At 38.9% G+C, this 22,666-nt stretch overlaps 2 protein-coding genes across 10 annotated transcripts; one reads left to right on the plus strand and one right to left on the minus strand.

The window, feature by feature from the left end:
* Positions 1–40: 40 nt before the first annotated feature.
* On the minus strand, positions 41–22,425 carry tmem14ca (transmembrane protein 14Ca). Of its 2 annotated transcripts, none has more exons than XM_070435681.1 (5): positions 22,419–22,425; positions 1,149–1,223; positions 878–979; positions 392–479; positions 41–274 (listed from the first exon to the last, which is right to left on the minus strand). In XM_070435681.1, the coding sequence occupies exons 2-5, from the start codon at positions 1,219–1,221 to the stop codon at positions 214–216; spliced, it is 324 nt and encodes a 107-aa protein (XP_070291782.1). In that variant the 5' UTR covers positions 1,222–1,223; positions 22,419–22,425; the 3' UTR covers positions 41–213. The 2 variants fall into 2 exon arrangements, with proteins under 2 accessions (XP_070291782.1, XP_023828797.1); XM_023973029.2 differs by lacking the exon at positions 22,419–22,425 and adding an exon at positions 1,843–1,949 and having other exon boundaries at positions 1,149–1,221.
* Positions 6,081–18,730, plus strand: LOC111953446 (transcription factor AP-2-alpha). Of its 8 annotated transcripts, none has more exons than XM_023972726.2 (7): positions 6,081–6,224; positions 10,443–10,877; positions 12,022–12,073; positions 13,388–13,613; positions 14,191–14,309; positions 16,318–16,459; positions 17,314–18,730. In XM_023972726.2, exons 1-7 carry the CDS (start codon positions 6,189–6,191, stop codon positions 17,594–17,596), a joined length of 1,293 nt encoding a protein of 430 aa, XP_023828494.1. In that variant the 5' UTR covers positions 6,081–6,188; the 3' UTR covers positions 17,597–18,730. The 8 variants fall into 8 exon arrangements, with proteins under 8 accessions (XP_023828494.1, XP_023828497.1, XP_023828493.1 ...); XM_023972729.2 differs by having other exon boundaries at positions 10,443–10,859; XM_023972725.2 differs by lacking the exon at positions 6,081–6,224 and adding an exon at positions 7,946–8,123.
* Positions 22,426–22,666: the final 241 nt, after the last annotated feature.

A 22,666-nucleotide genomic window follows, 5' to 3' on the forward strand; every position in this document is an offset into this window, starting at 1 on the left:
TAATGACAATCTGTGTAACAATATGAACAAAAACGCATGCCATCCTTGTAATTTTATAAACAAGATATTATAATCAGTGTTCAATTATACATTTTTACAAAATAACATCCACATATGACTGATGACCGGTTGTTCCTGAATAATACAAGACAATGGAAAAGAAAGAGAGGATAATGATTTTGACATCAGTGTCAAAGTGTTCAAATCAGTGTATTATGACTCCTGGGGCTTCTGCAGCAGCATTCCAACACCGAGGTTTCCCACCATAAGGATACTAGACAAAGTAGAGAAAATAACACGTTAAGTACTGTAAGATCATGTACTGTATCATCTACATGCATACCTATGACCTACTCCTGAAACAAAGTAAGGAGTTGGTCATCTCAGCTACCTTGCTGCTGCCATCATTCCAGCAGGCATAATCTTCCTGGAGCCGTAGAATCTCTTTCCCATCACACCTGCCAGGGCTCCTGATGTGACTGTGATACAGGGGGGAAATGACTCTCAGTACAGTATAGTAGGCCTATTGTAGACCTACTCAATAGGGGACCATCATGCTCTCCCAGACGCTTGGCTGGTGCGTAAAACCCACAAATGCAGACAAACAAAAGGTGTAATGGGTCCACACTCAAAGATGTTGCACGTCTGTGTATGCTATCCCCGACGTAGTGAAAATTACAATTGAAAAGTGAAGTAAGCTTTATGTAACATCTTTTTATGTAACCCATTACATCTTTTGTCTATTGTAAACCTAATCATCGTGAGTATCTAGAAGTTGTTTAGCGGTGATCAAAAGAGGTCTGGGCGATGGGAGGCCTGTTGCAAGCATGCTTTCACATTCATAAAACAGTAGGGGCCAACACCTAAGTTCACCAACCTAGTGACACCCAAATATTTTTGGGATCTTGTGATATCTGGTAGGCACCAACCCCAGCTAGGCCCCCGAATAGAAGACCTGCTGCCAAAGAGGGGACACTGCCTGGAGACACAAAAAGAAGTTCAGGGTGAGTGGTAACTTGGTTACCAGTTCATTATCAAGTATGGGCAAGCACAAGAGTAGAAATATGATAGAATGCATTAAACTCACCTGTAAATGGCTGCATAACTATATAATTGAGTAAACCCGGACGGCACAATAATAAACTTACCTGCTTTGACATAGCCCATCGCTCCCCCGGATGCAATGAGTGCTGCATACCCATATCCAACCCAATCAGTCATCTAGATTAGAACACATAACGAAGTAATGAGGGAGAACGTTACTATCGCCATTCCCCACACACCCACTGCAGAACAATTGGCAATGGGCACGTGCCGACCATACAAATGTAGCAAATTAGTAATAGAAGATTAAACGATCATTCCGTTGCGCTGTGCATGTCATTTCTTTTTACATAGTTGCAAAACACATAACAAAGTACTGTACATACAGTATGATTGTTGTAAAAAACAAAACATGTGCAAATAAATGGTATCTGCAGCTAAACTGTTCTTCCATACAATAGCCTATCCTAGTTTAGCTGAATTCATCAGGGGAACACCGTGGTTAATTTCCCCAACGTTACTACAATGTTTCCCATTTCAACATTGATCACATATTTGACTTTCTTCGGTACATTTTGTGTGTCGGTTGGGTAACTAGTAGGCTAAGCCAGTCCCACAAGAGTAAGTCAGAGCAACATAGCCTAGCATCAATGTTATGAGAGCAGTGCACCACAGTAGCCTACATGCATACTAGAATCTCGACTAGCATGTATGTTTCCTACCGATATAAATTTATATGCAGATACATTGTCAAACTTTGGAAACATTTGGATACTAAAACACTCGTTTGTGTACAACCTTGTTGCTTTCGATACGTCCTTTACCGCTGCTTCGTAGTGACAACCGAGCCACCAATGATGGCGCACACACAACGTAAATCGTAGCAATGACGCGTTGTCAAATAACTGATGGGAAGTGAAGTTTTTCTCAACATGGTAGCCAGTATACCGTCAGCTGTCTGGCACACAACTAGAACTCGTATCCCATTTACCCAAACCCAAAACGTTTTAAAATTGACAACATAGAGAAGGATAGAGGCCTCTGGTTGCCAAAAGGCCAATTTAGCATGGGCAGCGCCATTGAGGGCATCCACCATGCTTCCGCCATTTTAAAGTAGTCAAAGTAGTCAACTGGGTGAAGATTCCTGTGGGTTGTAGCCTCAATGGAGCTGCCCATGGTGTCACAGCCGCTATAATGGCACAGATATAAAGATGATGCTGCGTTCACGTGCTAGTCGGAACTAGGAAACGCTGAAATTTACGACTTGTAAACTGGTTGTAGTAATACACGTGCCACGTTCAACCAGATAGCAAGTCGAACATTTCTGAGTTCCGACTAGCATGTGAACGTAGCATAGGTCCTATTCTATCTCTAAGACTGACACCCTTTCAAATGGGAGCATTTGAATTGTAAGGCTAAAGCAACCGATGGTAGATGAATGTGGAGGAGTGAAGTCGGGGGAGGTTTCCCAACAGCAAGGCTCAGATCCAACATGGCAGTGTTGCCATTGTTGATAAAAGTTTTTCTTTATAATGTCGAAATAAACATGTCTCCAACCCCCATATCACACACTCACAAACTGAAATCATACAATATGTGTGCACATTGTACAATCAATTAGTGAGAGAGCCTCAAACATCACATTAATTTGTATGTATCCACTGTATACGTGATTCACAGCAAAGTTGGTTCATGTTTCAATCATGTCTTTGGTCACGTTCGTGTGAGTTAAAAATACAATAAAAATGATTTGTTGACACTAAAGCCTCCCACAATGCAGGCAATGGCTGCAGGATGACATTGAAGAGCAACTGCAGAAACTTGCAGTAGATGCAAATCGGACAAATTTTATCCCCATAAAGCAACACACTTTGAAAGGTGGTGACTGACCAGGGCCGGATTACCGAAGGTGCACGCAGTGTTCCCAGATAGCATATGACAGCAAAATTTGTAGAATTGCAGGAAATTTGCTTTAAAACTGCAAAATTGTCTCTCTACCTCATGGGAAAATATGTAGAATAGCAGGAAATTTGCTTTGAAATTTCAAAATGTTTTCTCAGCCTATTGGCAAAATATGAACAAAAGCAAGAGATGAACTATAAAACCGCAACAACAAAAAATACCTGCCCCATGGCAAAAAGTGTAGAATTGCGGAAATGTTCTTTAAAACTGCAACATTTTCTCTTAGCCTTATGACAAAATGTGTAGAATAGCATTTTAAAACTGCACATTTCTCTCTCTTCACTATGAGTGGGCGCCAAATGCAGTAGTCCGACCATGTCACCGACTTGACAAAAGTGATCTGCCGGAATGCGCCCAATAGCATTAAAGTCACACGAGCTCTGTTAAAAGTCTACAATGAATTGTGAAACCCTACAATGAAAGGACTGTAATTAATTGATGAAAAACAACTGATAGTAGATATATATGTGGGACCTTATTTTCAGTGAATGTATTGTGACACATTAGGCCTACCACTTGTATTTAACAATGCTATGTAATGAATGTATTACTTTTCATAAATATAGGCCTAATACTGACAAGAGTATCCTCAGTCAGAGATACGCCTAATATGAGTTGAATTTGAGTGTTTGTAAGGTGTTTTAGATTGACATATTTTCAGAATGGAGCACTATAGCCAACTAGGTCTTCTGCCAAAACAGAATAGGTCTATCAAGTACCTAAGTGAAATATGTAATAACTGTCCAGGTGAATTGACTACATTTTAGTTTGGGAGCGATATGGTCCCTTTAAATTGTATAATTTCAGCCACAAGATGGCGCCAGAGGATCAATTAAGATTTATGCCTGTTGACGTCTGTGTCCAGATTGGGCCAAATCTGAGATGATTATCATTATGAAGGATTTTAGGTTGAGATCAAAGGGTTAATTTGAAAGAAGAATATGTGTTCAATTCCAGTATAACGCATAAATCACTCTTATAGGTTATTGATATAACATAAAGTCATTTTTGGCATATAGATTATTATTTATTTTTTAATTGTCCTTGCATATGAAAACTCATGTTGCGAACTGCACTGCACAGACATGGTAGACTTTTGGCTTACTATTTCTTCCTGTATTTCCATTTCAATACATTTGGTTTCAATTACAGTTGAATTTGAAACTTTTTTGCCTTTCTGCAGCGCTTTTCTTTCTTTTAGAACTTGATGGCGCCAGACCACAGTTTATTCTTCTGGGGATCATAATTTGAAAACCAACGATTGTTTCATCACTTGAAACGCATAGGGTAGGCCTACACGACCAGAAATCCAGAATTCATAACATTATGTGAGAGGCCTCTCTATAGATTTGCGGAGGAATATAATATAGGCACATTCTGTGTAAATGATGTTTTACTCCGGGATAATGGTAAATACCTTGCAGCGGAGTGATTTTATAGTGCTTCAAACCATTAGATATTTCTTTACTTAGCTATACGGCTTAGCGTTTCATCACTCCTAACTTTAAATAATGAATAAAGTAATGCGCCAAAGTTTGGACAAATAAGAATTACGCACGAGGATGCGTTTCTCTAGCCATTGTAATATTCTATGACATGTCATGTTTTGAAGTAGACCATTTATTTAGCATAGGACTAATATTTCAGTAAACATCTGAAATACTACTACTACTACTACTAATAATAATAATACATTTTAGATGTTATTGGAAAAATGCATTGCGCATTATCCTTGCTAAATTGTGAGATATATCAATGCCCAAAAGGTGCAACCAGTCGTTTCAGTATCGTTGCCTATTAAACATCTTGTACGGTTTTATGATGCTTAACTGAAATTGTGCCGGGGGCTCCTGGCAGGGGTGGAAGTGGTTGAAACCAAGCCTTAGACAAACAGGTTGGATATTCACATGGAAACGGATCCTGTCCAGAACTCTTTAACACACTTGCTCGCGTTCCCTGTGCACAGTACTGCAGTAAGCTACACCTTGTTGCTCTGAATATATGTTTTAGATTGTTCTATTTTATCTCTATTCCTGCCTGCACTTTTATTATTTTCAAATCGATTGTCTTTGAAGACAAACATTGAGGGAATATTAAAGTTTCCCAAATATAGTACAAATATGTATAGAATACAAGTTTATAGACCGCACAGTTGCCAAACACCACAGTCAAATGCAAGACAAAAACAAATATGTAATCTAAAATATTTCAATATTTGCCCAATTTTGTGACTGTAATTCAACTGAGCTGTGTTTTCGCAGGAAAAGGCCTGTTGTTTAAAATAGGCTATATATCTAGACTATATAGCTTATAATTCACTGTTGAATTTGAAAGGGAATACTTATCGTTATGGTTTATTTGTCATATTTATATCAACTAAATAATACATCATAATTCAAGCCAGCTATATCTTTCCATTCTGCAATTGACAGTGCAGTGCAACCATGTTGTTGAGCGCCCCATAGGTAGAGTAGACATACGTCCCGTTAGAATTAGAAAGAAAATACCTTTTCGACCATCATTACCATTAACACCTCCGTGAGCGCACGTGTTGCTCTTTTTATTTTTTGGTGTGCCTGGTGAAGAGCTGAGCTCATTCATTTCTGGCCTGAGGCGTCTTTATAAGTATGTATTAGAAATAAACAGATGATAAATAAACCATGACCCCAATACACGTAAGGGAACCTGGTAGATTGTGTTTAAGTAATGATGTTACAGTTAACCTTCAGATTTTATCTTGACACAGTTTCATTTTTAATGTGAATAAATATTTTATAATCAACTGATATAGCCGACTAATTGACATGATATTGATATTCAATAATATATAGATTTTTCATTTACTTTTGTATTTTACATATATAAATGGCATGCAAATTATATTGTTATATTGTTGTATTCACAACAAACTTTCGTCCACACACTTTCCAGCCATATGTTAATTCACAATTGAACGCAGTAAGCCCCAAAAGCATATTCACAAAAGAGCATTACCTCTACTTCAGGTAGGTTAACACATCCGGTCTATTGCGCATGTGCAACCAGGTGGCCCAGAGGGTTTTTATGGCCAGGTGAGCTGATCTCGTTCACCACAAGTAAAAGCAAAAATTGGCTTATGGACGGAAGCCTCAATGAGATAACACGACGTGTGATCTACCATATCCAGGCAAATTGAAGAAACAATGATGTCAATAATGGGCAAAATGGGGGATTGGCAGGTATGTGCTGTTTATTTCAAGACAAAGAACGTGTAGGCTACTAACTAGCCTACAGGAGTGTAATATATGTCGAATATATGGCCACAATTGGTAAATGCATTGCCATCAACTTTTCATTGTAGAATTAGTAGGCAAGCACTATATTTAGCCTAAATATTATACAGTTATTCAATAGTTTTAATTATTTTTACTTTGACAGTGTTCTTTTTTCTCGCAAAAGTCGATAATGTTCCTATTTACGCCTGATTAACAATAGCGCATTGGCTCTCGTAATAACTTGGGTAAAGCAGGTTTAACTTGCATAGAAGGCTACATCACTTTATATATCATGCAATTTAAGACTATAGAAAACCGTTCCTTATATAGAAGCAAATAATAGCCTATAGAGTATCCTTTAGGATATAACACGTATTGTTTTGCTATAGGCTAGTGTTTATTGAAATGTGAATAAAATCAATAAAAATATAATAAATCATACATAGGATGCTCCAACTTATCATTATAGATACTAATTCGTCTATGATATGATAAATGGCATCTCATACTAAAGTTATAGCTCGCCCGGAAGTTGTGGTTCTTGTCATCTAAAATGTCAAAACAAATCTCTCCGATGTAGGCCTATTACTTTGGAGGGGCATGTTGGCCTAATGCAATTGATTTTTAAAGAATAATTTCATGTCGATTGTAAAACAGAACTTTCTAACGCGGTGAAACTGGAGTCGGTGAAACAATCCAAGCCATGGTAAGATTGAGCCTTTGGTTTCACTCTCCAAAAGCACACAACCTCTAAAATCCACACAGCAGCATATAGAAGCACATACAGACCCACACACCCCACGATTTATTTTTTAAGGCACCTTTACCCCGCTGATAGTTGTCATTGTGATCTAGATTCATGGGCCCTCTCATTAATAACAACCGGTTGTAAAGGTACCCCACCAAAAATGTAAATCTGAACTAGGAGAGGCCAACGCCTAGGAGTTGGCGACCTGGTTCTTGACCCGCCCAAATACTTCAGACCCTCATTCACATTAAACAAGCTATGTTGTTGTGTTAATTATTTACATTCCAAAAACGTCGCTCTTACATGTCGTCAATGGAGCTGTATACCTACTTTAGAGTGTTTCTTATTTTGCATGACAGTGACAGAATAGCCTTTCATGGTCTCAACTCTCAATATGTCTAAAACAACAGTTTTAAGAACATCAGTTTGGCAACAAAGTATGAAGAGAGCACTAGATAGAGTATTTGCGTGTGGCACGCTCTTCAGAGCAAGTTAACCATCCTAAAATGTAAGCACAGACAGATTATACCATAGGCCCATATAGGGTGTGAGATGATGGAACTTGTTTTTATGAAGCTGTTACATAAACAGTTGTTTTTATGAAACCACGTTTCCTAAAACGAATATGCACGACAAAGGAAGCAAATGAATACATAACATGTATTATCCAATTATTTGTTTTATCATAGCCATCAAATGAACGTTCACACCCCCAGGTGCAGGGTGTGTTGTTGCCTTTTTGTCATAGAGAATGCTTATAAAATGTACGCTCAATTCCTTCTGTATATTCTCATTGAATGTGGGAGAAGTAAATACATGTGAAATCTCGCTCCAGTGTTGTTACCTGTGTTGTCCATTGGTGTTGGGCAGATGGGAATCAAGCGGCTGTTGATATGCTAATGAGGGAATGCGAATGTTATTACAGTGGTGCGCGAGCCTTTTACTTTCACCATTAGAGGGAGATCTCAGAGCGCAGACAGCCAAGCTCAACTAAAATAGTTTCAGCTAGAGCACAATTCACTGTGTAAAACAAGGAAAGGCGCTCTCAATATCCACCACAACCCATGAAAATGCTTTGGAAATTAACTGATAATATAAAATATGAAGATTGCGAGGTAAGAGGCTCATATTTGATTTATTGCTGTTTTCATGTAATTAATGGGGTATACTACTTTATTTTCATTTTGTCAAATCTCTAATTGTTTTGACAGTTGTCTGGGAACATATTTAATTCATTGAAGGATATACAGATGCATACTGGTTTATTTCATATGTTAGATATTTTGCTATTTTGCTATGGAGTAATGCAAGTTTTAATTGTGTAGAAAAATACATTTTACACAGTTTCAATATTAACAGTGCAAATAAAGTAATAGTAATAATAATAATACATTTTCACATCAATAAATTAAAGTAATACATGGCAAACCCATAGGAAAATATATATATATTTATATAATTTAAAACGTAATTGTATAAAATAGGATTTATCAAAACTCACTGCTGAAACATGCTAAATGTACATAGAATGTAAGAGAATGTACTTAGGGAGACATACCCAAAATGCATGTGTTGACTGTATCATCGAAAAAGAAGTATGTTTAAAATAATGTGTTTAAATAATAGGATGCCTATCCCTTACTTATCAAATAAATCGGTGCATTTCGAGCCCTTAGTGGTGTGTGTGCACTGCACACGCTGTGTGATTGTTATTATAAAATAGAAAGTTTGGCAGTCATATCAGGGAGTTGTTTAGGAGTGGCGCAGCCAGTTGAACGTGTTTTAACCGCGTCTGGAGAATACGCATGCAAAGAGCAGGGGAGAAACGCTGGGCTGGATTTCGCTGCCCGTGTTTGAATTTGTGATTCTCTCATTCAAGTTAAGTTTACGGTTAGGCTAATAGACCTGTTTCTGTTTTTATCGAAATCAGCGTTAACCGTGTTTTCATAATGGTTACTCTTTTGCTGTTTTGTCAAAATGGTCGCGTGCAAATAGGTTAGAAGTGGAAAGTGGATGTCTTAAGCTTGCGTATCCCTATAATAACTTTTGAATATATTTGCTCGGAGTGAAAGTTAGCTCGGCTGGCGTAGTTTGAATTCAAATAACCGTGGATTAATTCATTCGAGAGACTCGGGAAGGGCCATGGAAAGCGAGGCGTCGGAAACTGAAGTGAAAAACAAAGGGACATGGCGAGCAGACAACCGCCCTCTGAACAGTAAAAATGTGCCAGCCGAGATGCCCTCAGCGTTTGCTGGATTTTCACACGAATCAGAGGTGCACATTGTTTCCTTCCATGGCTCTTCCTCTATCTCTGGTCCCCCCTTCATTCTGTCTTTCTTTCAGTTGTGCTTGCCTTCGAACCTTTTAAAATGTTCCCCCCTCTCTCTGATTCGTCAGACGCAAGAGAATGTCCCTCTTTTTGTCTCCCTCTCTCTCTCCCCTCCTCACTCACTCCCTCTTTCTCTCCCCATCTCTGATTAGATAGATATACTGATTCCTCATTCAATGGACGTCATTTAGTGCAGACTCTGCCTTGAGTTGCTTCCTCGCTTCACGCTCGATTTCCGACCATTCTTCCCTTATTAAGAATTCGTGTAATATTAATAGTCATGAATATCTGCTATTAGGAGTCCAAGGAAAGAAGCAGCTCTTTGCTAATATGAGCTCAGTCGAGGGAACAGCACAGTGATAGAGACAGAAGACGGAACAGGGATACAAGAAACTTTAAACATAAATCCGCAAGACCAAACATTGCATTTTAGAATCGAATGAAGGGCAGTGGGAATTTAACCAAATTCTGATGGATTATCGTTCTTCGGTGGTGCTTATCTGAACATTGGGCTCCGTGATCTTTCAATAGTGTTGTTGCTGGCATTATTTTGTTTGCTCGTAAATTTTCGTTGTTTTATCAACGTTTTTCTTCTGAAAATTCTCTTTTGAATCGCTCGAAAATCTTCGCAGATGTTAGTGCACAGCTTTTCCGCGATGGTAAGTTGGACTCGGTGGCAAAGACTGAGTTATAGCCTACTTCGTGCAGCAATCAGACTCCGATTATTGCATTTTTTAGTCAAATAGTTTTGCTAAACTATCATACAAAAAAGAATGCAAGATTGCTCTCACATTTCATTTCAGTAGGCCTATCTAAATATTTCAACTGTAATCATTTTCCCCCTGAAAATTATGAAATAGGCCTACGGGTGTGTTATTAGCCTACAGTAATTATCACTGTTATTATTGTTAGCATTATTATTATTATAATTATTAGGCTATTATTGCTGCGTTCAACAGATAAATGCTGTTGATTTTATTTCAACCAACGACTTTGAATAGACATTCAATTATGGTAGGTGACAGTCCATAAAAGCCCCGGTGAAAACGGGTAAAATGGAGGGTTGGTGTATAGGTTTAATTTCTCCGATTCTTTTTTCCTGCAGGATCGCCACGACGGTACCAGCAATGGGACAGCCAGGCTACCTCAGCTGGGAGGTGTGGGCCAGTCTCCATATAGCGCCCCTCCACTCTCCCATACCCCAAACTCCGACTTCCAGCCACCGTACTTTCCTCCGCCCTACCAGCCAATCTACCCCCAGTCTCAGGACCCATACTCGCACGTCAACGACCCCTACTCCCTCAACTCCCTGCACGCTCAGCCGCAGCCACAACACCCTGGCTGGCCGGGCCAGAGGCAAAGTCAGGAGAGCAGTTTGCTGCACCAGCACCGTGGCTTGCCCCATCAGCTCTGTAGGGAGTACCGTAGAGAAGTGCTCCTGCCGTCGGGCCACGGAATCGATACCGGACTCTCAGATTCTATCCCAATCCATGGAATACCTCACTCTTTAGAAGATGTTCAGGTAATTCAGCATTATTTGGTAATTATATTATTATTACTATTACATTTTTACATTATTGTTGTTATTATTATTATAATAATTGTTGTTATTATTTTCTTATTATTATTTTCAAATTATTATTAGGCCTACACACGTAGCCTTCTATAGCCTAAGTGTTTGCTGCTGTAAATTGGCAGCTCTGTATGAAATGTCACGGCCTACATTTGACTCAGTGCATGGCATGCAATTTTATAAATGCAGAAATGGTCAAAGATTATGGCCATAACCATTGCATTTAATTGACAGAGCCCTTTTTATGTAAATGTTCTAACAGAAATAAAATTTTACAAAAGGCTCTGGAGTGAAACACTGTATAAAAGCCTATTTGCATGGATTATTCAGTCTATATTCTCGAGCTGTGTTTGCACTTTATTCGCCGTATTATTTTGTTGACCCCCTCCCTCCACTGAAAAGATGCATAGTGTTATAAACACTTGCCCTAAGCAAACAGATCAAAGCTGAAGCTCTGAGAACTATAATATGATCTGCAACCCCTCTCACAAAATGGATGGTAACCGCGCTTGTTGATTAATATTGCCTGTCATTTTTGGACATGATTCTGGATATCCTCCCTTCATCTTTAATTTAATTGTGCTCATTGAAAATACTCAAGTCCCGATATGAGCGGGAGGCTGAGAGCAATAATAAAATGTCCACTCGGGAGTTTTGCACATGCAGGCACACTATGAGCACCATGTTTTAGATTAAGTTCCATCGCTCCGCAGGTAATACGAATACATCGAATAAGTAAAGGCCTGTACAATGACGCGTTTGTTTTTTTTCTAAAACAAATACCTAATCCCCAATTAGCGTGCACGACGTGTAATACCACCTTTATTCCGAATACAATTTGGTTTCATAGTTATTCGTAAGTATCCACTCTGCGGATGGAATGAGGTCACGATTATTGGGCGACAGAGCTTCATTATTTAAGTCTGATATGCATGACGCGCACTGCCCAACAGCTATAGCCAATATCACCCTCATTGAAAATAATAACAGGCCCATCATATATATTTGGATTGTGGGCTTACATGCCAATCTTTTGCAAACAGCATGACATGTAAAATTAATTCCATTGTATTCTATATTAAATAGTGTATTTTGCGTCTGTGTGTTGCAGCATGTTGAGGATCAAGGAATTCACATCCCAGACCAGACTGTAATTAAAAAAGGTAAGCAATTTCCTTCGAGATGCCATGTATGTTTCCACAAGCTGCACACCACACCACACCACCACTCTGCTCCGGAGCTTGTGCGGTAGTCAGCGCCTCACTGAACCAAGTGGGTTAATGCGCAGTGTTTTTTATTACGTGAGCTCGAGTGCATCAAACTAACTGCATGCACCTTTTCATCAATTAATGCCAATGTCAGCATTTCAGAGTAGGCCTAGTCAGATGCGAATATGCCCTATATAGGCTATGCTGTTTAGGCTAGTGGTTTTAATGTGTTGACGCATCTTTTCGCTATATATCGTAAATATAGGCCCGTTCGCGAGCAGATCTAACATGGCAGTTGGTAATGCTCTATGTATTAAGTATCAGGATGATACCAGATCCTGCATCAAAGGTGGAAAAAAATACAGGCTGCAAAAATAGGCTAGGTCTTTTAAACCATTTATAGAGTCTCATTCCATCAGTGTTTGGCTTCGGTTGATTATGGAATAATGCGTTCAGTGTTGCATTATCATATACGGGCCTAGCATAATTGCGTGTGAATTCGATTGTTTACCTCTATAAGAGCATTTCTGGCGTGCTAGGCCTACTTCATGGTCAGGTTGAACGTTACTCCTCTCGCCATGTGGAGTCTTTTGTCAGTTCAAATTAGATGCGCAGGGGATAAATCTTGAGAGATGCTCTTTCCGCATCAACATGATAATTGGCTCTTATATTAGTAATCTCAAGAGTTCGTTTAACTCCTATCGTCTCTATTAGCCTCCCCTGGGCTATTAATGTCACAAGTGATCTATCCAAAAGCGCTAGTCCCTTTGTCTCCGGTTACTGCACACAAAACGGTAACCCCTGCAAAGTGAAATCACACGCGCGACTGTATTTTTGGGGAGACCATGGATATTTGAAAAAAGGCTTCTCTTCGCTTGCTGTATGTGTGTGTTTTATGTATTGCAACATGTGTGCGCGCGCGTCTGCAAAAGCGTGAGATGTTTCAGAGCTCAAATTGCATAGATAGCCTACCCTAAACAAATATTGGGCCTATACGAGGCCTACAATATTGTACAACATTTAGCAATGGTTAGGCCTTTGTGCGTTGGCCTAATAACAAAAATAAGAAAACAATAAATAGGCCTATATTATCATTATTAATGTTTATTATTCGTGTTAATATTATTATTATTTGGCCTGTCATACCCTATGCCAATTGTTTTAATTGTGTGTAGGCCTCTACACCCACACCGCGTTTAATATGAATCTCATCTGATTAACGGTCTACATTGAATAATATTCACAGAACTTGTTCTCTTTCTTCCCTAGGTCCAGTTTCTTTATCCAAGAACAACAACGTCTCCGCCATTCCGATAAATAAGGATGGTCTTTTTGGCGGTGTGGTAAACCCCAACGAGGTGTTCTGCTCTGTTCCGGGTCGTCTGTCTCTGCTCAGCTCCACATCAAAATACAAGGTCACGGTGGCGGAAGTGCAGAGACGCCTTTCGCCGCCTGAGTGCCTCAACGCGTCACTGCTGGGCGGGGTGCTGAGAAGGTGAGCCGGACTTTAATGTCGCTCCTCATTCTTTATCCCAGGTATAATTAAAATCGACCAAGCGTGACACCTCCTGCATTTAAAACAGCCCAAAAGGCAGACTGTTAAATTCCATATTAACTTTACACTCACAATGTAGCCCACAAATGAATGTAGGCCTTTTGGCCTTACCCTCAACCCTGTAAGACTAGTTTACGCACATCATATATAGGCCTACACCAACAACAGTAAACTACGTCAGTGTTTCGTCTATAGATTCCAACCTAGACACAAATCCAGTATTTTGGGTATACACTGTGCATTCAAATAAAGTAGTTTCAGTGATTTGAAAATACATCGCCTATATTGACACACACAGGCCTGTAAACACCGAGAGTGTTATATAAGTGTATGGAAGGAAGACGATGCTATTATGGTTATTTTTAAAATTTGATTCAATAATATGATTAATAACATACTTATTCATTCAGACCTTTTTGGATCAGATAGTGTGTAACAATGATGGTAATTTAAAAAAATACATGCCATTTTACAAATTAGCCTATTCATACAACCTATTTTTCTGTTCTTGTCACAGGGCCAAGTCTAAGAATGGCGGAAGGTCCCTCAGAGAGAAATTGGATAAAATCGGATTAAATCTACCTGCAGGTAGACGCAAAGCCGCAAACGTTACCCTGCTGACGTCACTAGTCGAAGGTAAGTTGCGTTGTAAATGATCTGAGTTCCGGTTCCCGGGATAGCAGGTGCTTTGAACGGTTTCAGGGGCGACATTCGAAATCAGTATACGCGCTCATCCATGTAATTTGGACTGACTTTACCTTGCAAACCAGTCATGCATGAAGGATATATGTGTGTTTTTGAGAGAGAGGATGATGGTAATACTTTTAAAAGGCTTTTCGCAACATTGGCCTGTGTATTTAGCCTTCATGTGTGCAATCCTCTCGTGAAAGTGGTCCTAGAATAGGCTACTACAGTGTGAGGTGGGGGTCGGTTAGCCTGGCTGGCCTAGTTTGTGCCAGATGAACTAGGCTCCTTGTTGAAGCAGGGTTATGGGCATTTGCTTATTTATTGTCTAGCGTGAGTGTGGAGCTGTTTCACCTCTGGCAGAGGTGGATCGATTGATTTATTAACCCTATAGTGGCTTGTTATCATGATCATTATTATAAAGCCTATATTAGGCTAGTAGTAGTCGTAGTAATAATCATAGTTATAGTAATAGTAGTAGTAGTAGTAGTAATAGTAGTAATAGTAATAATAGTAGTAGTCATAGTAATAATCAGTAGTAGTAGTAATAATCATTGTTATAGTAGTAGTAGTTGTAGTAATAATCATAGTTATAGTAGTAGTAGTAGTAGTAGTAGTAATAATCATTGTTATAGTAATAGTAGTAGTAGTTGTAGTAATAATCATAGTTATAGTAGTATTAGTAGTAGTAATAATCATAGTTATAGTAATACTACTAGTAGTAGGCCTACTAGCCAACAGCTACTGCAACTGCTATTAGGCTTCTATTATTTACACATGCAGGGACACTTTCTGTTTCTCTGTGATTCAAGTGGAAGTGACCTATGGAAGATCTATATGTTGTGAGACTATTAAATAATAAATCAGGTAATTGTGGCACACTATGAGGATGCCATTGCTATTGAATAAATCCATTTTGCTTGCAAAGTTGAACCTTATTATTCAGTGCTGTGGTATTTGGTGAGCTGTGGATTTTAAAGGTGAAAGCCTGGGACGGTTCATTGGTTCCTGTTAATCATTACAGCCGTAGAGCGAATGCAATATTCATTGTACTTCATTGAAATTGGGTGCTGTATGGTAATGAGGTTGAAGAAATATATGATTCTTTGCGATAAAGTGTGGGGGGGGGGGGGGGGGGGATATGAAGACACTTGGTTATTTAGCGAAGAGACACTGCGTTTTTCTGAAGTGCTGTTATTGTTTATGATCCGCTCCATTTTATGGAAACAAGTTTACTGGACTTGAGCTTTGATGCTAATTGGCGCATGCGTTCTTCCGGAGTTGAGGCTTATGGCAGGAAGCCCCGCAGTAAAAACCCAACTGTTTCAGGAAATTAAAACCAAATATTTGAAAAAATCTACAAAAAAAGGCAGACCTCAATGGAATGAACCTATAATTCTCATGGCTAAAGTTTGTAGGAGCGAGATTTGCATATAGCCTTTTAAAATTGCTTTCGTTGTATGATCTGCTGGACTTTCAATAATGTTTAGGGATGGCTAAGCAATGACATGGTGATATGCATGACGCTACTTATGGCATTTTATATTGCTTCCCTGATATTTAACTATTCTCACGGAATGGGGGCCTGACTCTTATTGATAACAGGTAGCCTAGCGGTTATGGGCGTTGGGCCAGTAATCGAAAGGATGCTGGTTCGAATTCCCGGGCCGACAAGGTGAAAAATATGTAGATGTTCTGTTGAGCAAGACACTTAACCCAAATGTCTCTCTGGATAACAGCGTCTGCTAAATGACAACAACAAAAAATACAAAAATAAAATAAGGTACAAGGCTAGCCTATAGCCTACTGATTTAGAAGTTGATGCAAAGACAAGGCCTTCTCTTTGGCGGAAGACGTTCATTAGATGAATCATGTGTTAAATGGAAGTGTTAATTGGTCTATATTTGATGTCCAATTTAGAGCAATATAGTATACACTCAATCCATTCTTTCCTTCTCAGGCGAAGCCGTGCATCTTGCCAGAGATTTTGGTTACGTATGCGAGACTGAGTTTCCAGCCAAGGCAGTAGCTGAATATACAAACCGTCAGCATTCCGACCCAAACGAACAAGTCCAGAGGAAAAACATGTTATTGGCAACGAAGTAAGTGCTATATTATCACATTTCATATGTAAAAAATAAAAAATAAATAAAAAAGTAATTATCGTGTTTACATCGACAGTGTTTACAAACACAAATGGATGGTCGTGGTCAATTCTATAAATTCGTTTTTTTATATATTTTTGTAGGCTTTTAGTTAGGCCTATATATTCCACATGCATTTCTAAAGTGTTGATTTATGAACTCATTATTTGTGTTACATTATAGTAGGCTATTGAATGGATGTGACATTAAAACTGACCAAAAAATAATTGGATACAAATTAATCGACTAATGTCAAATTATTTGTCCTTCTAATAAGCCAGATAGGGCATCAGGTGATGTTATGCACATGACAAAATGCCACAATGAACAAACACTTCTTGAATTCGACACTTTCAACTAATATTAGGTCTACTGAATTTGATATCCATGCTCTGTATTCGATTCATGCCAAGCATTTTCGCGTTGCGTAAGCATTGAATAAAACACGTGCACGAATAGCCTATCTGAGACTATCCAATATGGAGTTTACTGTTATTGGTCGATTGAACAGGCCTCAGATTCATCCATATGCAACCATTTTGTTTGCTGTGATTGGGATTGCATTGAGACATAGTTGGTTTTACTCCAACGTCAACCTTTCCCCACTGCATTAAAAGATTTAGACATACTATGACACTATACTTATACGTCCCTTTGAGCAAATATGCGATAGGCCACATTCTAATGTTGTAGTACTAACTATATAAAATTAATAGGATCTTTGAACATGTCTTGTATAGGCCTATACGTCATATTAGGGGCAGACTGGCATTATGATTGTAATTAACATATATATTGTCTCCCCATTTTAGGCAAATCTGCAAAGAATTCACAGACCTGCTTTCCCAGGACCGTACGCCCTTGGGGAATTCTCGACCACAACCTATTCTTGAGCCAGGGATTCAGAGTTGCTTGACCCATTTCAGTCTCATTTCTCACGGATTCGGGACCCCAGCCATGTGCGCGGCCCTCACCGCTCTCCAGAACTATCTGACCGAGGCGATTAAAGCCATGGACAAAATGTACCTGAACAACAACAGTCACTCAGACAGCGGCACTAAAGGCGGAGACAAAGACGAGAAGCACAGAAAGTGATTCCCACCTGAAAGCCCAATATAAATATTATAAATACATATAAATACTATTGATCAAGTAAACGTGCCACTTCCTGATCTCGCGATGATTTTACATGTTTGTTTTTAATTCCATTCAACTTTGGATTCACGGGAAGTGATGCGCAAGATCCCCACAATTATTAAAAAGAAAAAAAATGCTGAAAGGCGCAAAGGAACAGATGCAGAGAGGAAAGATCTCTGCCACATCTATGACGTTTTATGTACTCCCTCTTTTTATGAGCTGCAACGGACTGAAATCGAGCGACCCTTATATCTCTCAATTTACGATTGTAGCCATGTGACAAAAAGAAGCTAAAAGAGGATGAATTATTATCAGTATTGTGAATAATAAACTTGAAAAAAATCCACAGAGTTCCATGTCATGACTTCAGTTGTAGACTCTCACTCCAAGCGACCAACTTGAACTTTGAATTTCAACACGATTCACGGTTATATAAGGGAATCTGTGTTCATGTATGTATATATTTATTTATGTGTAATTTAATGGGAATTGTAAATATGGTGCGTCTGTTGAAACTTCTTTTTTATTTATCTGGTGCCTCCTGTTTTAGTGGGTTTAAATATTCGGTTAGTTCTTCATGTGGTTTTATGGTTCTTAGAAAACAGAAGTTTGGGGTATTTTTTCTCTGGGATATTTCAATTCAGCCCTCTTGTAGCATGTTGAGGCGACATTGAAGCAAGTAAACAAATTTAATAGAAATAAACATCCATTTCTCTCTAGCTATATCATCCTTATTCCATTCAGTTTTTTAATTGAAACGTGCATAATCGAGACCCCGAAGAGAACTGTTTTGTGTTTCTACTTTCTTGTTTTTATACAAGCTTTTATGTGTTGTGCCAATCAGAATACGTTTCACTTGTTCTTCCCTTGAAGCACCATAAAAGCAATAAATGGATATTGTCTTTTGATTCTTTTTTTTATGTTCGAAGTAATTCTAAGCATTTGGGACCATCTGATATCTTGTATGTCCAATGTCCAAATTGGAGGCGGTTTTAGCTGTATTGTATAGACTTGTGCTGGCAATAGTTCCCATGCCTGTCAATGTATTATAGTCCTTTGTTGCCCAGAAAAAAATAAACATTTGATACGCTTCATGTTGATTTTTATTCATATATTTTCATTTTTTATTCAGTGGTTGATACGCCCGGGTGTATTTTCGTTCTTGGCAATTTTTTCTATTCAGCACGGTTACAGTAATTGAGTTTAACTCTCCCCTGACGAGTGTTCCTTGCAATAAGCAGCTGAACCCATTGTTTCCCTCAAGTATAATAAAACAACTTATACTTTCAACTCATAGTTCAGAGCACAGGATCATTCAAAACCGGAGCCGAGCTTTTTTACCATGCCAAATGACACAGAAAACAATGAATTCGTTGGTGTTTGAAGTGTGTGTGTGAAGCGCCAGCCCTCAAGCAAAACCGTTCTTTAAAATCAGTGAGATGTATATGGCTGTGTTGAAGGTTATTACATTTGCCTTTCCCTACCACTCTATTGTTTTCTTTATTTCGTTTTTGTTAAAGCTTTTTTAAGACATGCATCAAATATTTGTTATTACTAGCCTGTCTGTAATTATTGGTGTTGTTTGACAGCATTCAGTTGGAATAAAATGTGGGAAACCTCTTTCAACTGCATTCAGTTAAATGATATGACAAATAAGTTGGCCTGTGGATATCTCTTATATTTGCTCACATCTCTACCCATAGGCTTCGTTGTAGTCATATCGATGCAAATGATCATGTATGCTTCTAACACACCTGCTGTAGCCTTGTTTTGCGTGCCCAAAGCCACGGGGACGATGCATTACATAAGCGAATTCAAATGGAGTTTTGATTGTGTATTGATGGCATGCACCTCGAAATCAATCTCTACTGAAGCATGGTGGAGTGGAGTCGGTGGATGTATATGCATATCCTGTGTCTGTGCTCTGTTCTATTTTCCACTCTCTGGTTCTAGTCGAGAGCGTTGTGGCATGGGGATGTTGTGACATCGAGATAGATTTAGGCCTACTGAGCAACTTTTCTTCAACCCCCCCTCCTTTTCTTTTACATTTTCCAAAATAGCGGTTATTTATTATCTGCATATTTTAAGCCCAGACGGTCTGTTTTATTCCGAAGCAGTTGTTTTCAAATAAGGTGAATGAAGCCTAACTGTACACGTCCTTGGCATAATTGCGGTGCAGTGCTGTAGCAGGTGAAGCGAGCCATTGTCTGTCAGGGCTGTTTTTGTTGGCTGCATCTCAGATTGTGTGTGGGATCCTAACCCCAGGCACAATAGCTCACTCATAAAGAGGAATACCCGGCTGCTCCTTCCATTAAAAAAAAGCATAAATAGTCACTTTAAAGGAAACAATCGTATTAAATAGCATTCACTGGTATTAGGAAGCCCCTCACGTGTGTCATTAATGCTAATGTTATTTAATAAATGTATCGGGGGTAAATGAAAGCGTTTTTTGAGAGCGAAACGAAAGCATTATACATGTCTATCACAATGGCAGCCAACGAAAGCACGTGAAGGCTATAGGCCTATCAAGGAATGAACATGCAATGCTATTGCCCCCATTTCTGAAGAAAAAAAAACACATTTTCTTTGGTTTGTTTACTTTGATACAAACCTGTAATTTACATAGGCTACTGTTTTAATACGAAATTTTTAATTTTGCCATAATTTGATCTTAAACAGGTAGAACTAGTTTTACATAATGCCTTACAGCTAAAGTAATTTGCAACAACGAAGAGGCCTGAAATTTGAAGAGCCAGTCAGCAATACCCAACTGAATTTGGCTAATTCAATCCGTAACCCCTGGTTTCAGCTACATCAATTACACTTGATTCCACTATAATAATTAATACGTGCGTCTGTTGTGTACTGTTCCCCGAGTTGTTATTAAATAGCCTATTCTTAAATGTTAGGCTACAATTTACTTTAAAAAAAAATCTGATCTTCCCATGCATCAGCATACCCTTGATTGCATACACACGAATATGCAGAGATGCATGCGCTCAGGCACGCATAGCCTACACTCCACACGCTTCATTATCTGATCGTAGTCAGAAACTATTTTGATGAGATGTTGTTGGGAGCCATTGGTTGGTGAGCTGACTTCACTACACCACGATCCGTTCTTCAAAATAGACAAGACCAAACTCACAACATCCAACATTTTTAATGACAATACAATACTTTGAGCTGGCAGATTTGGCAATAGACTAAAGACTGTTACTAGTGGCTATATATAGCGTTGGTTTGATGTGCAGTGCTGGGTCAATTCCATTTCGATACCAGTCAATGCATGAAATAACAGAAATGTAATTAATTGACCCTTCAAGTGTGAATGGCCCCAAATACAAAGTCAAGGGTTAACAAAAATGAAAAATTATGAAATAGACTAACACAGGCCTAAAATGATAAAAATTGCATTTAATGCCATTGCATCAGAATGGCTTAGTCACGTGCAACTATAGCTTTGAACCGTGCAGTTTCCATAAAGATGGAATACTAGATAGGTTTTTGTCATGTGCTGTGTACACAAGTAACCTTATAATATTGACCTCCGGACTGAAAACCGGTTGTGTCAAGCATGCATACAGTGTAACCTTCCATCTGCAACATGCAAACGATGTATAGGCTATTTGGAGAGTATACCATGTAAATCTATTTCTTTATTGTATTCAAGCTACTTTTAGTTCCTGCATGGACACATCTGTTTACCAAATTGCTAATTTCTTTATATCTTATTAATGAAGAATTGAAAACTGCAGGAAATTCTACAAGTAGAGAAATATGTGTTCGATGCATATAGGGTTCACTCAAATGACAATTGAAACGCGGACCGGTGCAATCGAATTATGTGACTCTATAAGATTGCAATGAAGCGCAAAATGGCTAATTGTCGTCAAGACTGACATCAACCCTCATTTCGGTCTCGACACCCCTCCACTGACCTCACCCCACTGTGCGAGCCGGGGCTCAAAAGCCACGAAAGGTCAACGACTCCACCAAATCGTTCTTGATTACTTGGGACATCAGGTAATCGATTACAAAACATTAACTGAATAAACAAAAGGACTCACAAGTAAGCTGAGAAGTCGATAATTCCAACGCAATATGGGTCATTCCGAAATAATGATAGGTGTTGGATGAGTCTTGGGGTGACAACTTTGGAACCACACACACCCACATAACATCTGAAGTATATAGATATATAGGCCTAGGCTGTATGTTCACAGGCTACCACTGATTTCTTCTTTAATGTGAAGGGAAAAAATCTCAACTAGAATTAGATTATCCAATTAATTTACGTACACAAAATTGTCAGAGATAACATCAATTTAACATCAAAAGACAATATTTCGACTAGATGGCCTTATCTTGGCTTATAAACATTAATGTTGTTTTCAGACCAATAATAGCCTAATAGGCCTACACGATATTGATTACGTTTTGTTAAGTTTAAAATAATATCATGTTTATATGGTGTCATCTGGGCATGTATTTACTTTGTATCTTAAAATGTTAGTGGTGTGATGACTGCTCGTGCTCATCACAATTCATAGGCTGCAAGGTTGTTTTCCGATCATTTCCATCACCTGTCAAAAGCGGAGGTCGACTAATTTCATGGGTTTGTGTCTCCCAAATATACAAAAAGAGGGGATTAAAAATGTTGTTAATGTTTCCCCTGTCGGTTTATATAGTTTATATTCTAGTTTCAGTCTCTCTGTCTCTCTCTCCCCCCGCATTCTCTGAAGGCAGCCGGGGGGAGTGTCGCCCCGGGCCAAACATATGCTTCTTTCCATTGCACTAATCCAAATTCAGCGTGGAGGAATAATTGCTCGAGTGGCCATGGCTTCGCGGGGCTTTGTCCCTCGCTGGCTCCCGTCAGCCCGGCACACGCCATTTCAATCAAACGCCTTTTGAGGGCTGTCTCTTTTCTATCAAACATTAGACCTCGAAAATGATGCGAACATTTAACCAAACGGCTTCACGCTCCATAAACAACACCCCCAAAAGACTATTCATTTTTTTATTAAT

The sequence above is a fragment of the Salvelinus sp. IW2-2015 genome, linkage group LG27 (genome assembly GCF_002910315.2).
Source record: "Salvelinus sp. IW2-2015 linkage group LG27, ASM291031v2, whole genome shotgun sequence".
Taxonomy (NCBI): domain Eukaryota; kingdom Metazoa; phylum Chordata; class Actinopteri; order Salmoniformes; family Salmonidae; genus Salvelinus; species Salvelinus sp. IW2-2015.

Excerpts from the sequence above, each read along its gene's own strand:
- LOC111953446 (XM_023972723.2), top strand. The coding sequence starts at position 9,151 with ATGGAAAGCGAGGCGTCGGAAACTGAAGTGAAAAACAAAGGGACATGG. Across the intron at positions 9,283-10,442 it reads GATTTTCACACGAATCAGAG|GATCGCCACGACGGTACCAG; the intron begins GTGCACATTGTT and ends TTTTTCCTGCAG. Across the intron at positions 13,614-14,190 it reads CTGGGCGGGGTGCTGAGAAG|GGCCAAGTCTAAGAATGGCG; the intron begins GTGAGCCGGACT and ends TTCTTGTCACAG.
- tmem14ca (XM_070435681.1), bottom strand. The coding sequence starts at position 1,221 with ATGACTGATTGGGTTGGATATGGGTATGCAGCACTCATTGCATCCGGG. Across the intron at positions 980-1,148 it reads GATGGGCTATGTCAAAGCAG|GCAGTGTCCCCTCTTTGGCA; the intron begins GTAAGTTTATTA and ends TTGTGTCTCCAG. Across the intron at positions 275-391 it reads GGAATGATGGCAGCAGCAAG|TATCCTTATGGTGGGAAACC; the intron begins GTAGCTGAGATG and ends TACTTTGTCTAG.